We start from the raw sequence: 13,423 nt of genomic DNA, 5'->3' as shown, positions 1-13,423 counted from the left end.
ACACACAAACACACACCCTCTGCTCCTGGTCAAGGACAGCAGCGGTGAGCGTCTGTTCTATTGGGACCCTAACCCTCCCCAGTGGCTGACACCTCTTCCTCCTCCTCTCCCTCCCTCTGCTCTCCTCCTTTCCCTCTCTTTGCTCTCTTCCTCTTCCTCCCTCCACGGTCCTCCTCCCCTCCCCACTCCTCTGTAACTCTCAACTCTCTTTCATACACACATTCCAAAAAGAAAGGCAGAAGAGGAGAGGTGTTGTGTTTCGCCAAACTGACAGGAACAGGGGAAAGAGATGATCATTCTTCCCTGTCAGAGAGAAAGAGAGGATGACGTGGATGTGATGAAGTAGAGACGAGAGCAGTGGGAATGTGTGTGTGTCTATGTGTGTTTTCTCAGTGTCTGTGTGTCTGTTTGTATGTGTTTTGTGTGTGTCTGTGTGTTTTTTCAGTGTCTGTTTGTGTGTGTGTGTGTGTGTGTCTGTGTGTGTTTTTTCAGTGTCTGTGTGTCTGTTTGTATGTGTTTTGTATGTGTGTGTGTGTGTGTCTGTGTGTTTTTTCAGTGTCTGTTTGTGTGTGTGTGTGTGTGTGTCTGTGTGTGTTTTTTCAGTGTCTGTGTGTCTGTTTGTATGTGTTTTGTATGTGTGTGTGTGTGTGTCTGTGTGTTTTTTCAGTGTCTGTTTGTGTGTGTGTGTGTGTGTGTCTGTGTGTGTTTTTTCAGTGTCTGTGTGTCTGTTTGTATGTGTTTTGTATGTGTGTGTGTGTGTGTCTGTGTGTTTTTTCAGTGTCTGTTTGTGTGTGTGTGTCTGTGTGTGTTTTTTCAGTGTCTGTTTGTGTGTGTGTGTGTGTGTGCGTGGTTAGAGGTGGGGTGGGAGAGGGATAGAAATAGAAAGAGGAAGGGGGGTCAGAGGGAAAGGCCCAGGCTTCCTGTCTGCACAGACAGGATGGAGCTCTAACACACACACACACACACACACACACACACACACACACACACACACACACACACACACACACACACACACACACACACAGGTTATCCTCTCTCTCCAACACCTACTCCTCCCTCTCCACTGGTGTCCAGGCAGCCATGCTATTACATGTGTGTGTGTCTTTGCGAATGCGTGTTTGCGAGTGTGTGTATTTGCAAATGTCTGTTGTGTGTTTGTGTGTTACAATGCTGCAAACCTCAGACATTACAGGGTTAAAGAAGACAAACAGATTGGGGACACGTCTGCTGTTTCAGTAGCATCTTGTCCTCCTCTTCTCCACTCAGCGCTTTCTTATCTCCCTCCAACAGTACATTAGTTTAATTTAGCAGAAATAAGGAGAGAAAGATGGGACTGTCTTTTATCTGCCAGTGAATCGTGCTGACAAAGCAAGCCTCTCCATACCTCTCCTCTCTCCTCTCTCCATATCTCTCTTCTCCTCTCCTCTCTCCATATCTCTCTTCTCCTCTCCTCTCTCCATATCTCTCCTCTCCTCTACTCTCCTCTCCTCTCCATACCTCTCCTCTCTCCTCTTTCCTCTCTCCATACCTCTATTCTCCTCTCTTCTCTCCATACCTCTCCTCTCTCCTCTGTCCTCTCTCCATACCACTCCTCTCTCCTCTCTTCTCTCCATACCTCTCTTCTCCTCTCCTTTCTCCTCTCTCCATACCTCTCTTCTCCTCTCTCTTCTCTCCATACCTCTATTCTCCTCTCCTCTCTTCTCTCCATACCTCTCTTCTCCTCTCTCCATACCCATCTCCTCTCTCCTCTCTCCATACCTCTCCTCTCCTCTCTCCATACCTCTATTCTCCTCTCCTCTCTCCTCTCTCTATACCTCTCTTCTCCTCTCCTCTCTCCTCTCTCTTCTCTCCATACCTCTCTTCTCCTTCCCTCTCTCCTCACTCCTCTTCTCTCTTGTGTTTTTGAAGAAGTGGTGAAGTCTCACAGGGATTTTAGTTAAGTGTTGTATATGATACACAGTCTGATCTAGCAGGCTGTGTGTTCAAAGTGCTTTGGTAGTGGGGTGTGTGTGTGTCATAGCAGTGCTGCGAGGAGTTGATCTAATGGGAGCTGACAGTGTGCTGCACTCTGTTCTCACTGCAGCTGCTCTCACATACACCCACTCAGAGAGAGAGAGAGAGAGAGATGCTGTATTTAGATGAACTCATAGGGAAGGAAGTTTGAGGTTACCATGACAACCTTTTCCTGACCCTCTCCCTAGTCTCGTCCAACCCTGGTCAGCGTGTGTCTGTGAGTGCCTAATGCGTGTCATTAAGATCTGGTCTACACTCTTTTGAGTTTTCCTGCCATTGTCTATGTATGTGTTTGTGTGCATTGGGCCTTTATGTGTGTGTGTGTGTGTCTGTATGTGTGTGTGTCTGTGTGTTTGCGGCTGAAGAAACTCTCATTCCGTCTTAAAAGAAACAACATTAAAAGGAATTGTGTAATCCGCACTGTGTACGTGATGTTGTGAATTCTATGTCGCGTAAAACCTTGGACGGCGCGTTGACGAACAGCTGTCGGTGTCCAGTTGTGGGTCGACGGTCAGGGTCGTGAGGGTGACGCAATGTTCCCAGAATAGACCTTGGGGTGACTGAGACGGGGGAAGACTGGGATGATTTGGCTAAGTGGCATGGACCATCTGACACTACACACACACACACACACACACGCACACACACACACACGGTATAGGTGACTGGTGTCAAGTCTCAGCTGCCCGTCACAATGATCAGAACAATTACCTGGTGTGTGTGTGTGTGTGTGTGTTACTAAGGATGCATTTCCATCAGTACCTGTAGATCAGGGGAGACTAGTTGCAGGTCTGTAGAAGTGCGGGGCGGAGAGGAGTAGAGGAGCGTTTGTGGAAGAATGATGGAGAGGAAAGGACAGAGGGGATGAAAGGAGAGGTAGAAAAAAGAAAGTACGCTGTAATCGCAGGCTGCTGGGTTACAGGTGAGCGGCCGCCTAGGGCAGGGCTTTTCAAACCTCTCCTCCGGGACACCCCTGCCATTCCGTGGATTTGAATTATTCCAGAGATAGCACACCTGATTCAACTAATTATCAAGCCCTGGACTACTTGAATCAGGTGAGCTAGTTTAGGGCTACAACAACATTGTGAAACGCCTGGGGGTGCCTGGGGGTGCCGAGGAGAGCGTTCAACACCACTGGCTTAGGGTATGTGTGTCTATGTGTGTATTTGTATGGGGTCTGTGTGTATTCCAGAGACATCCGCCTGATGAGTTCCAGTCAGGGTTGACGTCAGGGCTTTGTGACGGCCACGCCAATACCTTGACTTTGTTGTCCTTAAGCCATTTTTAGCCACAACTTTGGAAGTATGCTTGGGGTCACTGTCCATTTGGAAGACCCATTTGCGACCAAGCTTTAACTTCCTGACTGACGTCTTGAGATGTTGCTTCAATATATCCACATCATTTTCGTGACTCATGATGCCATCTATTTTGAGACATGCACCAGTCCCTCCTGCAGCAAAGCACCCCCACAACATGATGCTGCCACCACCGTGCTTCACGGTTGGGATGGTGATCTTCGGCTTGCAAGCCTCTCCCTTTTTCCTCCAAACATAACGATGGTCATTATGGTCAAACAGTTCTATTTTTGTTTCATCAGACCAGAGGACATTTCTCCAAAAAGTACAATCTTTGTCCCCATGTGCAGTTGCAAACCATACTCTGGCTTTTTATGGCGGTTTTGGAGCAGTGGCTTCTTCCTTGCTGAGCGGCCTTTCAGGTTATGTCGATATAGGACTCGTTTTACTGTGGATATAGATACTTTTGTAGCTGTTTCCTCCAGCATCTTCACAAGGTCGTTTGCTGTTGTTCTGGGATTGATTTGCACTTTTCCCACCAAAGTACGTTCATCTCTAGGAGACAGAATGCGTCTCCTTCCTGAGCGGTATGATGGCTGCGTGGTCCCATGGTGTTTATACTTGCGTACTATTGTTTGTACAGATGAACGTGGTACCTTCAGGCGTTTGGAAATTGCTCCCGAGGATGAACCAGACTTATGGAGGTCTACATTGTTTTTTCTGAGGTCTTGGCTGATTTCTTTTGATTTTCCAATGATGTCAAGCAAAGAGGCACTGGGTTTGAAGGTAGGCCTTGAAATACATCCACAGGTACACCTCCAATTGACTCCAATGATGTCAATTAGCCTATCAGAAGCTTCTAAAGCCATGACATAATTTTCTGGAATTTTCCAAGCTATTTAAAAGCACATTCAATTTAGTTTATGTAAACTTCTGACCCACTGGAATTGTGATACAGTGAATTATAAGTGAAAATCTGTCTGTAAACAATTGCTGGAAAAATGACTTGTGTCATGCACAAAGTAGATGTCCTAACCGACTTGCTAAAACTACATGTTGTTAACAGGAAATTTGTGGAGTGGTTGAAAAACTAGATTTAATGACTCCAACCTAAGTGTATGTAAACTTCCGACTTCAACCGTATATAATGTTGTTGAACAGTTACAATAGGCACTGAATTGGAGTTGCTTTCATATGAGATGCTGTCTTGGTAGTGGCCTTGAGTGGGTACAGTAAGTAGGGTGACCTCATCTTTACTGTAATGGTGTGTAGTCGGGGGTTGGTCCCGCCTGTGTAGCAGCCTGACAGTCAGAGGATACAGGTGTGTGTGCATGTGTCTGTGTATGTGTGTGTTTGCGCGCGCGTGTGTGTGTGTGTGTGTGTGTGTGTGTGTGTGTGTGTGTGTGTGTGTGTGTGTGTGTGTGTGTGTGTGTGTGTGTGTGTGTGTGTGTGTGCAGACCATGATGCTGACACTAAGTCTCTACTCTATAATTACATCTTTACACCGAGACAACTGGTGCATACTGGGTGGTTACTATAGCAACCATGTCAGCCTTTCACTGCTGCCACGACTTATAGAAGGAAGAGGAGGAAGAAGAGGAGGAGGAGGAGAAAGAAGAGGAGTAGGCAAGGAGGACAAAGGAGAGAATGAGGAGATAAGAAGAGGAGGTGGAGGGAGAGAGAGAGAGAGAGAGAGAGAGAGAGCGTTGGAGGCATGGGAGGGAAGAATAAATGATAGACGAAGAGAGAGAGAGATAGAGAGAGAGGGAAGAGGGACAGCGGAGGGATAGAGATGGAGAGTGGGAGGCATAGGAAGGAGGCAGAGGCGCAGTCTGCTTTTTTTCAGTAGTTGCTCAGTTAATCAGTCAGTTGTGTGAGTATCAGATTTCTCCCGAACTTTCTTTGGTTTATGTGATACACCAGCGACCACTAACTTCTACATCAGTGAGTGTCAATCACCAGTTGGGATCAATTCACTTTTCAATTCGGTTAATTCAGAATTTTGCCCAGTGTTTTCTCTGAGGATTAGTTTCATTTCAATTCACTTCCTGGATTTACTGAACCGAAAAGTGAACTGAATGAACCCCAACCATGGAGTGAATATTCTAATCTGTTACCCTGTCGACTGTTAGGTGCCTGAGCTGACTCATTCCTCTGTAGAGACCCCATTACTGTATATCCACCCAGTCTAGCACCAAAGTCATCAAATCAAGCTGTAATACCTTGATCCTGCTATGTACTTAGTAGATTACTAAGCATGCAGTTGAAATGCAATGGTGGTCTGTCTGTCTCTGTGTGTGTGTGTGTGTGTGTGTGTGTGTGTGTGTGTGTGTGTGTGTGTGTGTGTGTGTGTGTGTGTGTGTGTGTGTGTGTGTGTGTGTGTGTGTGTGTGTTCAACACACTCTCTGATCTCTGAGGCATCAGGTGTTGATAGCAGGGAATGAAAACAGGCCTATCTCTCCCCGTCTATCACTCTCGCTGTCATACACACTCGCTCTCTTTATCCCACTCCCTCACACACACACATCCGTATCTCTACTCTGTCAGTCTACTCAGACTGTCTATGCTGTCAGATCAGGTCCCGGCTATAATCAGGTTAGTTTAATCTAGATCACTCAACACTAAACACACTGTTGAGCGTGTGTGGGCAGTTTGTGTGTGTGTGTTGCTCTATCGCTGGTATCCGATAAGAACAGGAGTTAAGTGTGTTTGGGTGGTATGGGTGTGCGTGTGTGTGTGTTATGTTATAACTGGTATCCACTAATGCGGTAGATTTTTAGGTGCATTATTGTCTCTTCTGTAGTGTCTGTCAAGGTGGTGTGTGTGTGTGTGTGTGTGTGTGTGTGCTGGCCTCAGTGGCATGCATTCAGTCGCGTGTTGTCACCCACGTACATCTATTTATTTTTATATATATATATATATATATATATATATATATATGTGTGTGTGTGTGGACGTGTTTAACTATTCTTGTGGGGACCAGAAGTACCTACAAGAATAGTAAACGAACAAAAAGTTGACCAGCTGGGGACATTTTGTTAGTCCCCACAAGGTCTAATGCTATTTCTATGGGGTTTAGGGTTAAGGTTAGAATTAGTGTTAGGGTTAGAATTAAGTTAAATATTAAGGTTAGGAGCTAGAGTTAGTTGTAGGGTTAGGGTTAGGAGCTAGGGTTAGGTTTAGGGTTAGGATAAAGTTTAGGTTTTTGGGTTAGGGTTAAGGTTAGGGTTAGGGTAAGAGTACAGGTTAGGATTAGGGTTTGGTTTAGGGGTTAGGGAAAATAGGATTTTGAATGGGACTGAATTGTATGTCCCCACAAGGTTAGCTGTACAAGACTCTGTGTGTGTGTGTGTGTGTGTGTGTGTGTGTGTGTGTGTGTGTGTGTGTGTGTGTGTGTGTGTGTGTGTGTGTGTGTGTGTGTGTGTGTGTGCAGGGGCTCGTGTTACACAGCCCTGTAAGCAGACTGTGTTTGTCACGGTGGATAATTCTTGTTTTACTATCCCTGTCCTCACAGAAAGCAAGCCGAGCACGCAGGGCTCACTCTACGCCCTGTGTGTTGCATACTGCATAGGACCGATGAGAGAGAGGTGAGGTGGAGCAGGCTAGTTCCTGTTATTTAACCCAGCTAGATTGTTACAGTTACAACGGGCTGGCTGGCTGGAGATGGGAGTATAGCCAGCTACTCTGTAGGATGGATCTGAATGTTATATATATTGTATAACATTATACTGAACATCCTCAATATTATAGTGCTGTTATGCATTATGCATACAAATGTTGCTGTGAGCAGATAGCAGAGGTTTAACTCTCAAAGTTGGTTATACGGAGGTTGTGGGGAGGTTTTGAGGAGGTTGTGGGCTGTTGTACGAGGAGGCTTTGAGGAGGTTGTGGGGAGGTTATATTGAGGGAAAGGGCGCCAGGAGCAGCTCTCAACACTGCTGACTCATCCTACCCCTGACTGAGAGAACAGACCTTTTCTCTCTCTCCCTCTGTCCCCCTCTCTTTCTTTCTCTCCACGTCTCTCCAGAGTATTGGGGCTACTGGGTCAGTGTACTGAAGTAGCTTCATGCAGTCCTCTCTAAAAGAAACACGGTGCTATTTTCCTCAATCGCCCGAGTCCTTTCATGTCACCGATTTTAAAGATGGTACTCGTCAATTAATCCCTTAATTTCACTGATTACAGGTCAAGAGATTTGTTATGATGGATCACACTAATACTTGAATCATGTTTTTCAGGAAAGCCATCTCGCGGTCGGGTCTCCAGCACTTGGCCCCGGTCCACAAACCCATGGCCCCCGTCACTAACGGACCTTCCAAGGAGATACGCACGTCCGTTGACTGGACAGTGAGTCACACACACACACAAACAAACACACACGCGCACACCCTTACGGAAAAACCACATGATTTCACCTGTTGAATTTCACATGTGAATCAATGTGTTTCTGGAACACTTCACGTGTGATGACGGTTCACACGGCGTTTCACATGATCACATAACCTTTCAAATACGGGTTGAGTATTTCACCTGAGATTTCAGAGGTGGTGCCCTGCAAAACGAAAATCAGTTCTTAGGATACACACACACACAGCATTTCCAACTTACATATTTGACACACTTGATTAGATTGTTTATTTACACAGGGCTTTTTATTCAACACGTCCTCCCTGGGATTTGAACTCCCGACCTCTTGGTTCGCAGCGCGACGATCAACTTGCTACGCCACCATGTCTATGTCAACGACTGATTTCACACTTTGAACTTCATATTCAATCTCAGCTTTGTTAAAAAAATACACTCAAGAAAAACGATTATATTTACCATAGTGATTCAGGAGTAACATTAAAGCAGAATAATATACCACACCAACATTAGATATCTATACAGAAAACCCTCAAATGTCTGAAATACGTCAATTAAATCAATGATGGGAGAATAGTCCGATTTAAAGAGATTCTCCGGTACTTTGGTATCCTTTTTCGCCAGTAGTTCTGAAAGTGGAACTCACGAGCCAAAAGTGGTCCGCGGAAATTGCCTACTACATCACATACAGTATGTGCACCACATCATCGCTCTCTCTCTCTCTCGCTCTGCTATGGGTTCATGATGTGCCTCTTGCTAGCTGTCACTCATGGGACGAGAGGCTGGAGCCCATTGGTTGAACTCGAATTGCTCGGGTTCTGGGCCACATGGGGGAAAATAGAGGGAAAATGGCGAAACTGTTGCTTTCAAATGAGGGACTTCATGGCTAATTGAGGTAAGATATGAATTCTGCTAATAGATTATGCATGTAGGAACTACACATTGACACACCCAGCCCACAGCGAGAGGTTTAGAAAACACTTACTATTCACCAAAGTTCCGGAGCATGTCTTTTAGATGAGAACCAACATAGCAGTGCAGATGGCACTCTTCTGCTAAGTGCAGAGATGTAATATAGGTAATGACTGTGTATGGGACTGCTACAGAACTCTCAGTGTATCCCAAATCCAGAGGTTGTGAGTTCAAATCCCAGGTGGGATCATATTGAAAATTCAGTACTAGGTGGTCATGTCAAATGTAGTCATATTGTCATTGATTAAAGATTTGAACACTATTTCAGCTGAACGTCATACCACTTACTTTAAAACCCCATACCATTTCATTCATTTCCCTTACAAATAAGCATGTGACATTTGCAGCTTCACGTGTTTTCACGCGTTGAGCTGCAATGTTCACGTGTGAAAACGAAAGAGACACGTGGGAGTCCAGTTGTTCACGTAGATGTGTAAAATGTAGATGCTAACACCCCCTTTTCACACAGAACAACACGTTCTCACCCTCACAATTGCAGTTTCACATGTTATTTGGCATCCCTATGTTTGTCACATGTGCAGTTTCCTGTTATCACGTGTTGCTTTTACATGCTGTCCCGTTTTATCACATTCACCTCACATAATATCACATGGGAAACATCTCATCAGGTGAAATTGGCGTTGTATCTCTGTAAGGGCACACCCAGGGATCCAACCCGGCTATACCTGGGGAGCAATAGGTCCCTCCATGCAGGAGATTTCCTAAACGTCATTGCTGGCATTTCCCTCTCTGCATGATCCACACACACACCGCACGCACGCACACGCACACACACACACACACACACACACACACACACACCCCGCCATTAAACTTTAATGAGCTAACGTATCAACATCATGCAGCACAGAGCGAATAATGTGATTGTGGCTGTGCTGTGCTGCTTCTCTGTGTGTCTTTTTTGTGTGTGTTTTCTGTTTGATCCACACACCCTGTAGGGGAGGATATATTTCCTCCGCCCACACACTGGAATCCAATGGACAATTAGGCACATTACACACTCATACACTGTTTGTCTGCCGGGCATGTGGGAGAAGGTCTAACATGTTCCTTTGTGTGCGTGCGCTGAATTTTGTGTTGCTGTGCGTTTGTGTGTGTAGGAGACTGCTGTGAACGGAGACCACCTGTGGCTGGAGACCAGTTGTTCTGGAGAGCTGTGCTACCTGGGAGAAGACACCTGTGTACTGAAGACTGCAGTGAGTACATAGAGAGAGAGAGAGAGGAAAATAGAGACAGTGAGAGAGAGAGGGGAAAATAGAGACAGTGAGAGAGAGAGAGGGGAAAATAGAGACAGAGAGAGAGAGGGAGGAAAATAGAGACAGTGAGAGAGAGAGAGGAAGGAAAATAGAGATAGTGAGAGAAAGAGAGGGAGGGAGAAGGAGAGGAGGGGGGTAGACTGACAGAAAGGACAAAGGACAGAAATTGGAGAGATGAGTGATGGAAACAGGGAGAGAAGAGACAGAAGGGGAAAGAGAAAGAGAGTGGTCAGAGGAGAGAGAGCCAGAGTGGGTGAGGAGAGAGAGCCAGAGTGGGTGAGGAGAGAGAGCCAGAGTGGGTGAGGAGAGAGAGCCAGAGTGGGTGAGGAGGGAGAGCCAGAGTGGGTGAGGAGAGAGAGCCAGAGTGGGTGAGGAGAGAGAGCCAGAGTGGGTGAGGAGAGAGAGCCAGAGTGGGTGAGGAGAGAGAGCCAGAGTGGGTGAGGAGAGAGAGCCAGAGTGGGTGAGGAGAGAGAGCCAGAGTGGGTGAGGAGAGAGAGCCAGAGTGGGTGAGGAGAGAGAGCCAGAGTGGGTGAGGAGAGAGAGCCAGAGTGGGTGAGGAGAGAGAGCCAGAGTGGGTGAGGAGAGAGAGCCAGAGTGGGTGAGGAGAGAGAGCCAGAGTGGGTGAGGAGAGAGAGCCAGAGTGGGTGAGGAGAGAGAGCCAGAGTGGGTGAGGAGAGAGAGCCAGAGTGGGTGAGGAGGGAGAGCCAGAGTGGGTGAGGAGGGAGAGCCAGAGTGGGTGAGGAGAGAGAGCCAGAGTGGGTGAGGAGAGAGAGCCAGAGTGGGTGAGGAGAGAGAGCCAGAGTGGGTGAGGAGAGAGAGCCAGAGTGGGTGAGGAGAGAGAGCCAGAGTGGGTGAGGAGAGAGAGCCAGAGTGGGTGAGGAGAGAGAGCCAGAGTGGGTGAGGAGAGAGAGCCAGAGTGGGTGAGGAGAGAGAGCCAGAGTGGGTGAGGAGAGAGAGCCAGAGTGGGTGAGGAGAGAGAGCCAGAGTGGGTGAGGAGAGAGAGCCAGAGTGGGTGAGGAGAGAGAGCCAGAGTGGGTGAGGAGAGAGAGCCAGAGTGGGTGAGGAGAGCACTGGTGATAACAGTGTTATGCTGAGGTCTATAATTCAAATTTCAAGTTTTATTGGTCGTATGTATTTACATTGTGTTAGAAGGCCACGGAGAGCGTCAGTAGAGTGAAGTTCAGGTATTCCCAAACTGGGGAATGCGTACCCACATGGGCACACGCAATACCGTCAGGGGTACGCCAAATAACAATGTGATTCAAATTTTTTAAAACTTTTTTTTCCTTCACATTTTCAAACAGTACATTTTAATTTTCCAACGGGGCTATACATTTGGGTGAGTTTTTTTTGTCTGAGTAGCTTCGTTGCACTGCCAAAAATCTAATTAAACCATCTAGTGTTCAGCGAAGTAACAACACAATGTCAAATACGGGTAGCCTAGTCAAATAATTAACATCCAATCACAATTAACCGCTACTCTCTCGCGACAATTCTACTAACGGTCCGTATGCAGCCAAATGTAGCTGCTGCTCATTTTGGTATCTGTTCTGATGGTGCAAAAGCCATGACAGGGAGACATAGTGGAGTGGTAACGCGTGTGCAAGCAGTTGCTCCCGATGCCACTTGGGTACACTGCAGCATCCACCGAGAGGCTCTTGCTGCCAAGGGAATGCCTGACAGCTTTAAAGACGTTTTGGACACTACAGTGGAAATGGTTAACTTCGTTAAAGCAAGGCCCCTGAACTCTTGTGTATTTTCTGCACTATGCAATGATATGGGCAGCGACCATGTAACGCTTTTACAACATACAGAAGTGCGCTGGTTATCAAGGGGCAAAGTATTGATACGTTTTTTTGAACTGAGAGACGAGCTTAAAGTTTTCTTTACTGACCATAATTTTCACTTGTCTGACCGCTTGCATGATGACGAGTTTCTCACACGACTGGCCTATCTGGGTGATGTTTTTTCTCACCTGAATGATCTGAATCTAGGATTACAGGGACTCTCCGCAACTATATTCAATGTGCGGGACAAAATTGAGGCTAGGATTAAGAAGTTGGAGCTCTTCTCTGTCTGCATTAACAAGGACAACACACAGGTCTTTCCATCATTGTATGATTGTTTGTGTGCAAATTAACTCAAGCTTACGGACAATGTCAAATGCGATACAGCGAAGCACCTGAGTGAGTTGGATGCACAATTACACAGGTGCTTTCCCGAAACGGAAGACACAAACAACTGGATTCGTTATCCCTTTCATGCCCTGCCTCCAGTCCACTTACCGATATCTGAACAAGAGAGCCTCATCGAAATTGCAACACGCAGTTCTGTGAACATTTATTTAATCAGATGCCACTGCCACTGCCAGCAGTATCCTGCCTTGGCAAATCGCGCCGTTAAGACACTGATGCCCTTTGCAACCAAGTGCCTATGTGAGAGTGGATTCTCGGCCCTCACTAGCATGAAATCTAAGTACATGCAGAGACTGTGTGTGGAAAATGACTGAGACTCTCTCCAATACAACCCAACATTTCGATGAACAAATAATGTTTTATATGTATGATGGTTAAATAAAGAGCAAAAATATTGATTATTATTATTTGTGCCCTGGTCCTATAAGAGCTCTTTGTCACTTCCCACGAGCCGGGTTCACTCATTCTTATGTTTAATAAATGTATCATATAGTGTGATGATGGATGATGATGGAAAATGATGGGAAAAAACATCATTTGAGAGTGTGCTGACCCAGGTGCTACAGGGGGTACGCAGCTGGAGGTTGAATGTTTGAAGGGGTACGGGACTATAAAAAGTTTGGGAACCACTGATCTAGAGAGATGACTTTGATCATGAAATAGGATAGGAAATAGATTCGACGTTACCTGCAGTAGTATCTCTAACATTACCTTTTAAAGGCCCTGTGTAGTCAACATTCACTTTTGCCTGTGTTTTATATCATTATTGTACAAACAGCTGATGAAACAAAAAATGTAAGGGTGATTTTTTTTTTTTAAATCGGTGTTATTTCCTGATTGTATTTTCAACAAGAAACTATCTACACAGGACCTTCTAATCAGCAGGTTTGCATGGCCGGGAGTTTCGGCTTTCCATGGTGACATCACCATGCAGTAAATTGATAGACAAATAACGAAGAGATTTCCAAAACTCTTTTTTTATTTATTTCATTTTATTTATTTAATCTTCATTTAACCAGGTAGGCTAGTTGAGAACAAGTTCTCATTTACAACTGCGACCTGGCCAAGATAAAGCAAAGCAGTGCGACACAAACAACAACACAGAGTTACACATGGAATAAACAAACATACAGTCAATAACACAATAGAAAAAAAGTCTATATACAGTGTGTGCAAATGAGGTAAGATAATGGAGGTAAGGAAATAAATAGGCCATAGTGGCAAACTAATTACAATTTAGCAATTAAACACTGGAGTGATAGATGTGCAGAAGATGACTGTGCAAGTAGAGATACTGGGGTGCAA

The 13,423-nt window shown here is 45.8% G+C and overlaps 1 protein-coding gene across 6 annotated transcripts in view; it reads left to right on the top strand.

Annotated features, from left to right (window-relative positions):
• Positions 1-13,423, top strand: part of LOC129865358 (diacylglycerol kinase iota-like) — a 53,524-nt gene that overhangs the window by 16,160 nt on the left and 23,941 nt on the right. For 5 of the 6 annotated variants that reach the window (XM_055938090.1, XM_055938091.1, XM_055938089.1 and 2 more), the window contains 2 exons: positions 7,548-7,656; positions 9,768-9,863. In XM_055938090.1, coding sequence (XP_055794065.1) covers positions 7,548-7,656; positions 9,768-9,863 — 205 coding nt within the window. Of the gene's footprint in view, positions 1-6,822; positions 6,899-7,547; positions 7,657-9,767; positions 9,864-13,423 lie in introns of those variants that run through there. The other variant, XM_055938093.1, reaches the window with a different exon arrangement.

The sequence above is a fragment of the Salvelinus fontinalis genome, chromosome 11, assembly GCF_029448725.1.
Source record: "Salvelinus fontinalis isolate EN_2023a chromosome 11, ASM2944872v1, whole genome shotgun sequence".
In the NCBI taxonomy this organism is placed as follows: domain Eukaryota; kingdom Metazoa; phylum Chordata; class Actinopteri; order Salmoniformes; family Salmonidae; genus Salvelinus; species Salvelinus fontinalis.
This window is presented reverse-complemented; position numbering and strand designations above follow the sequence as displayed.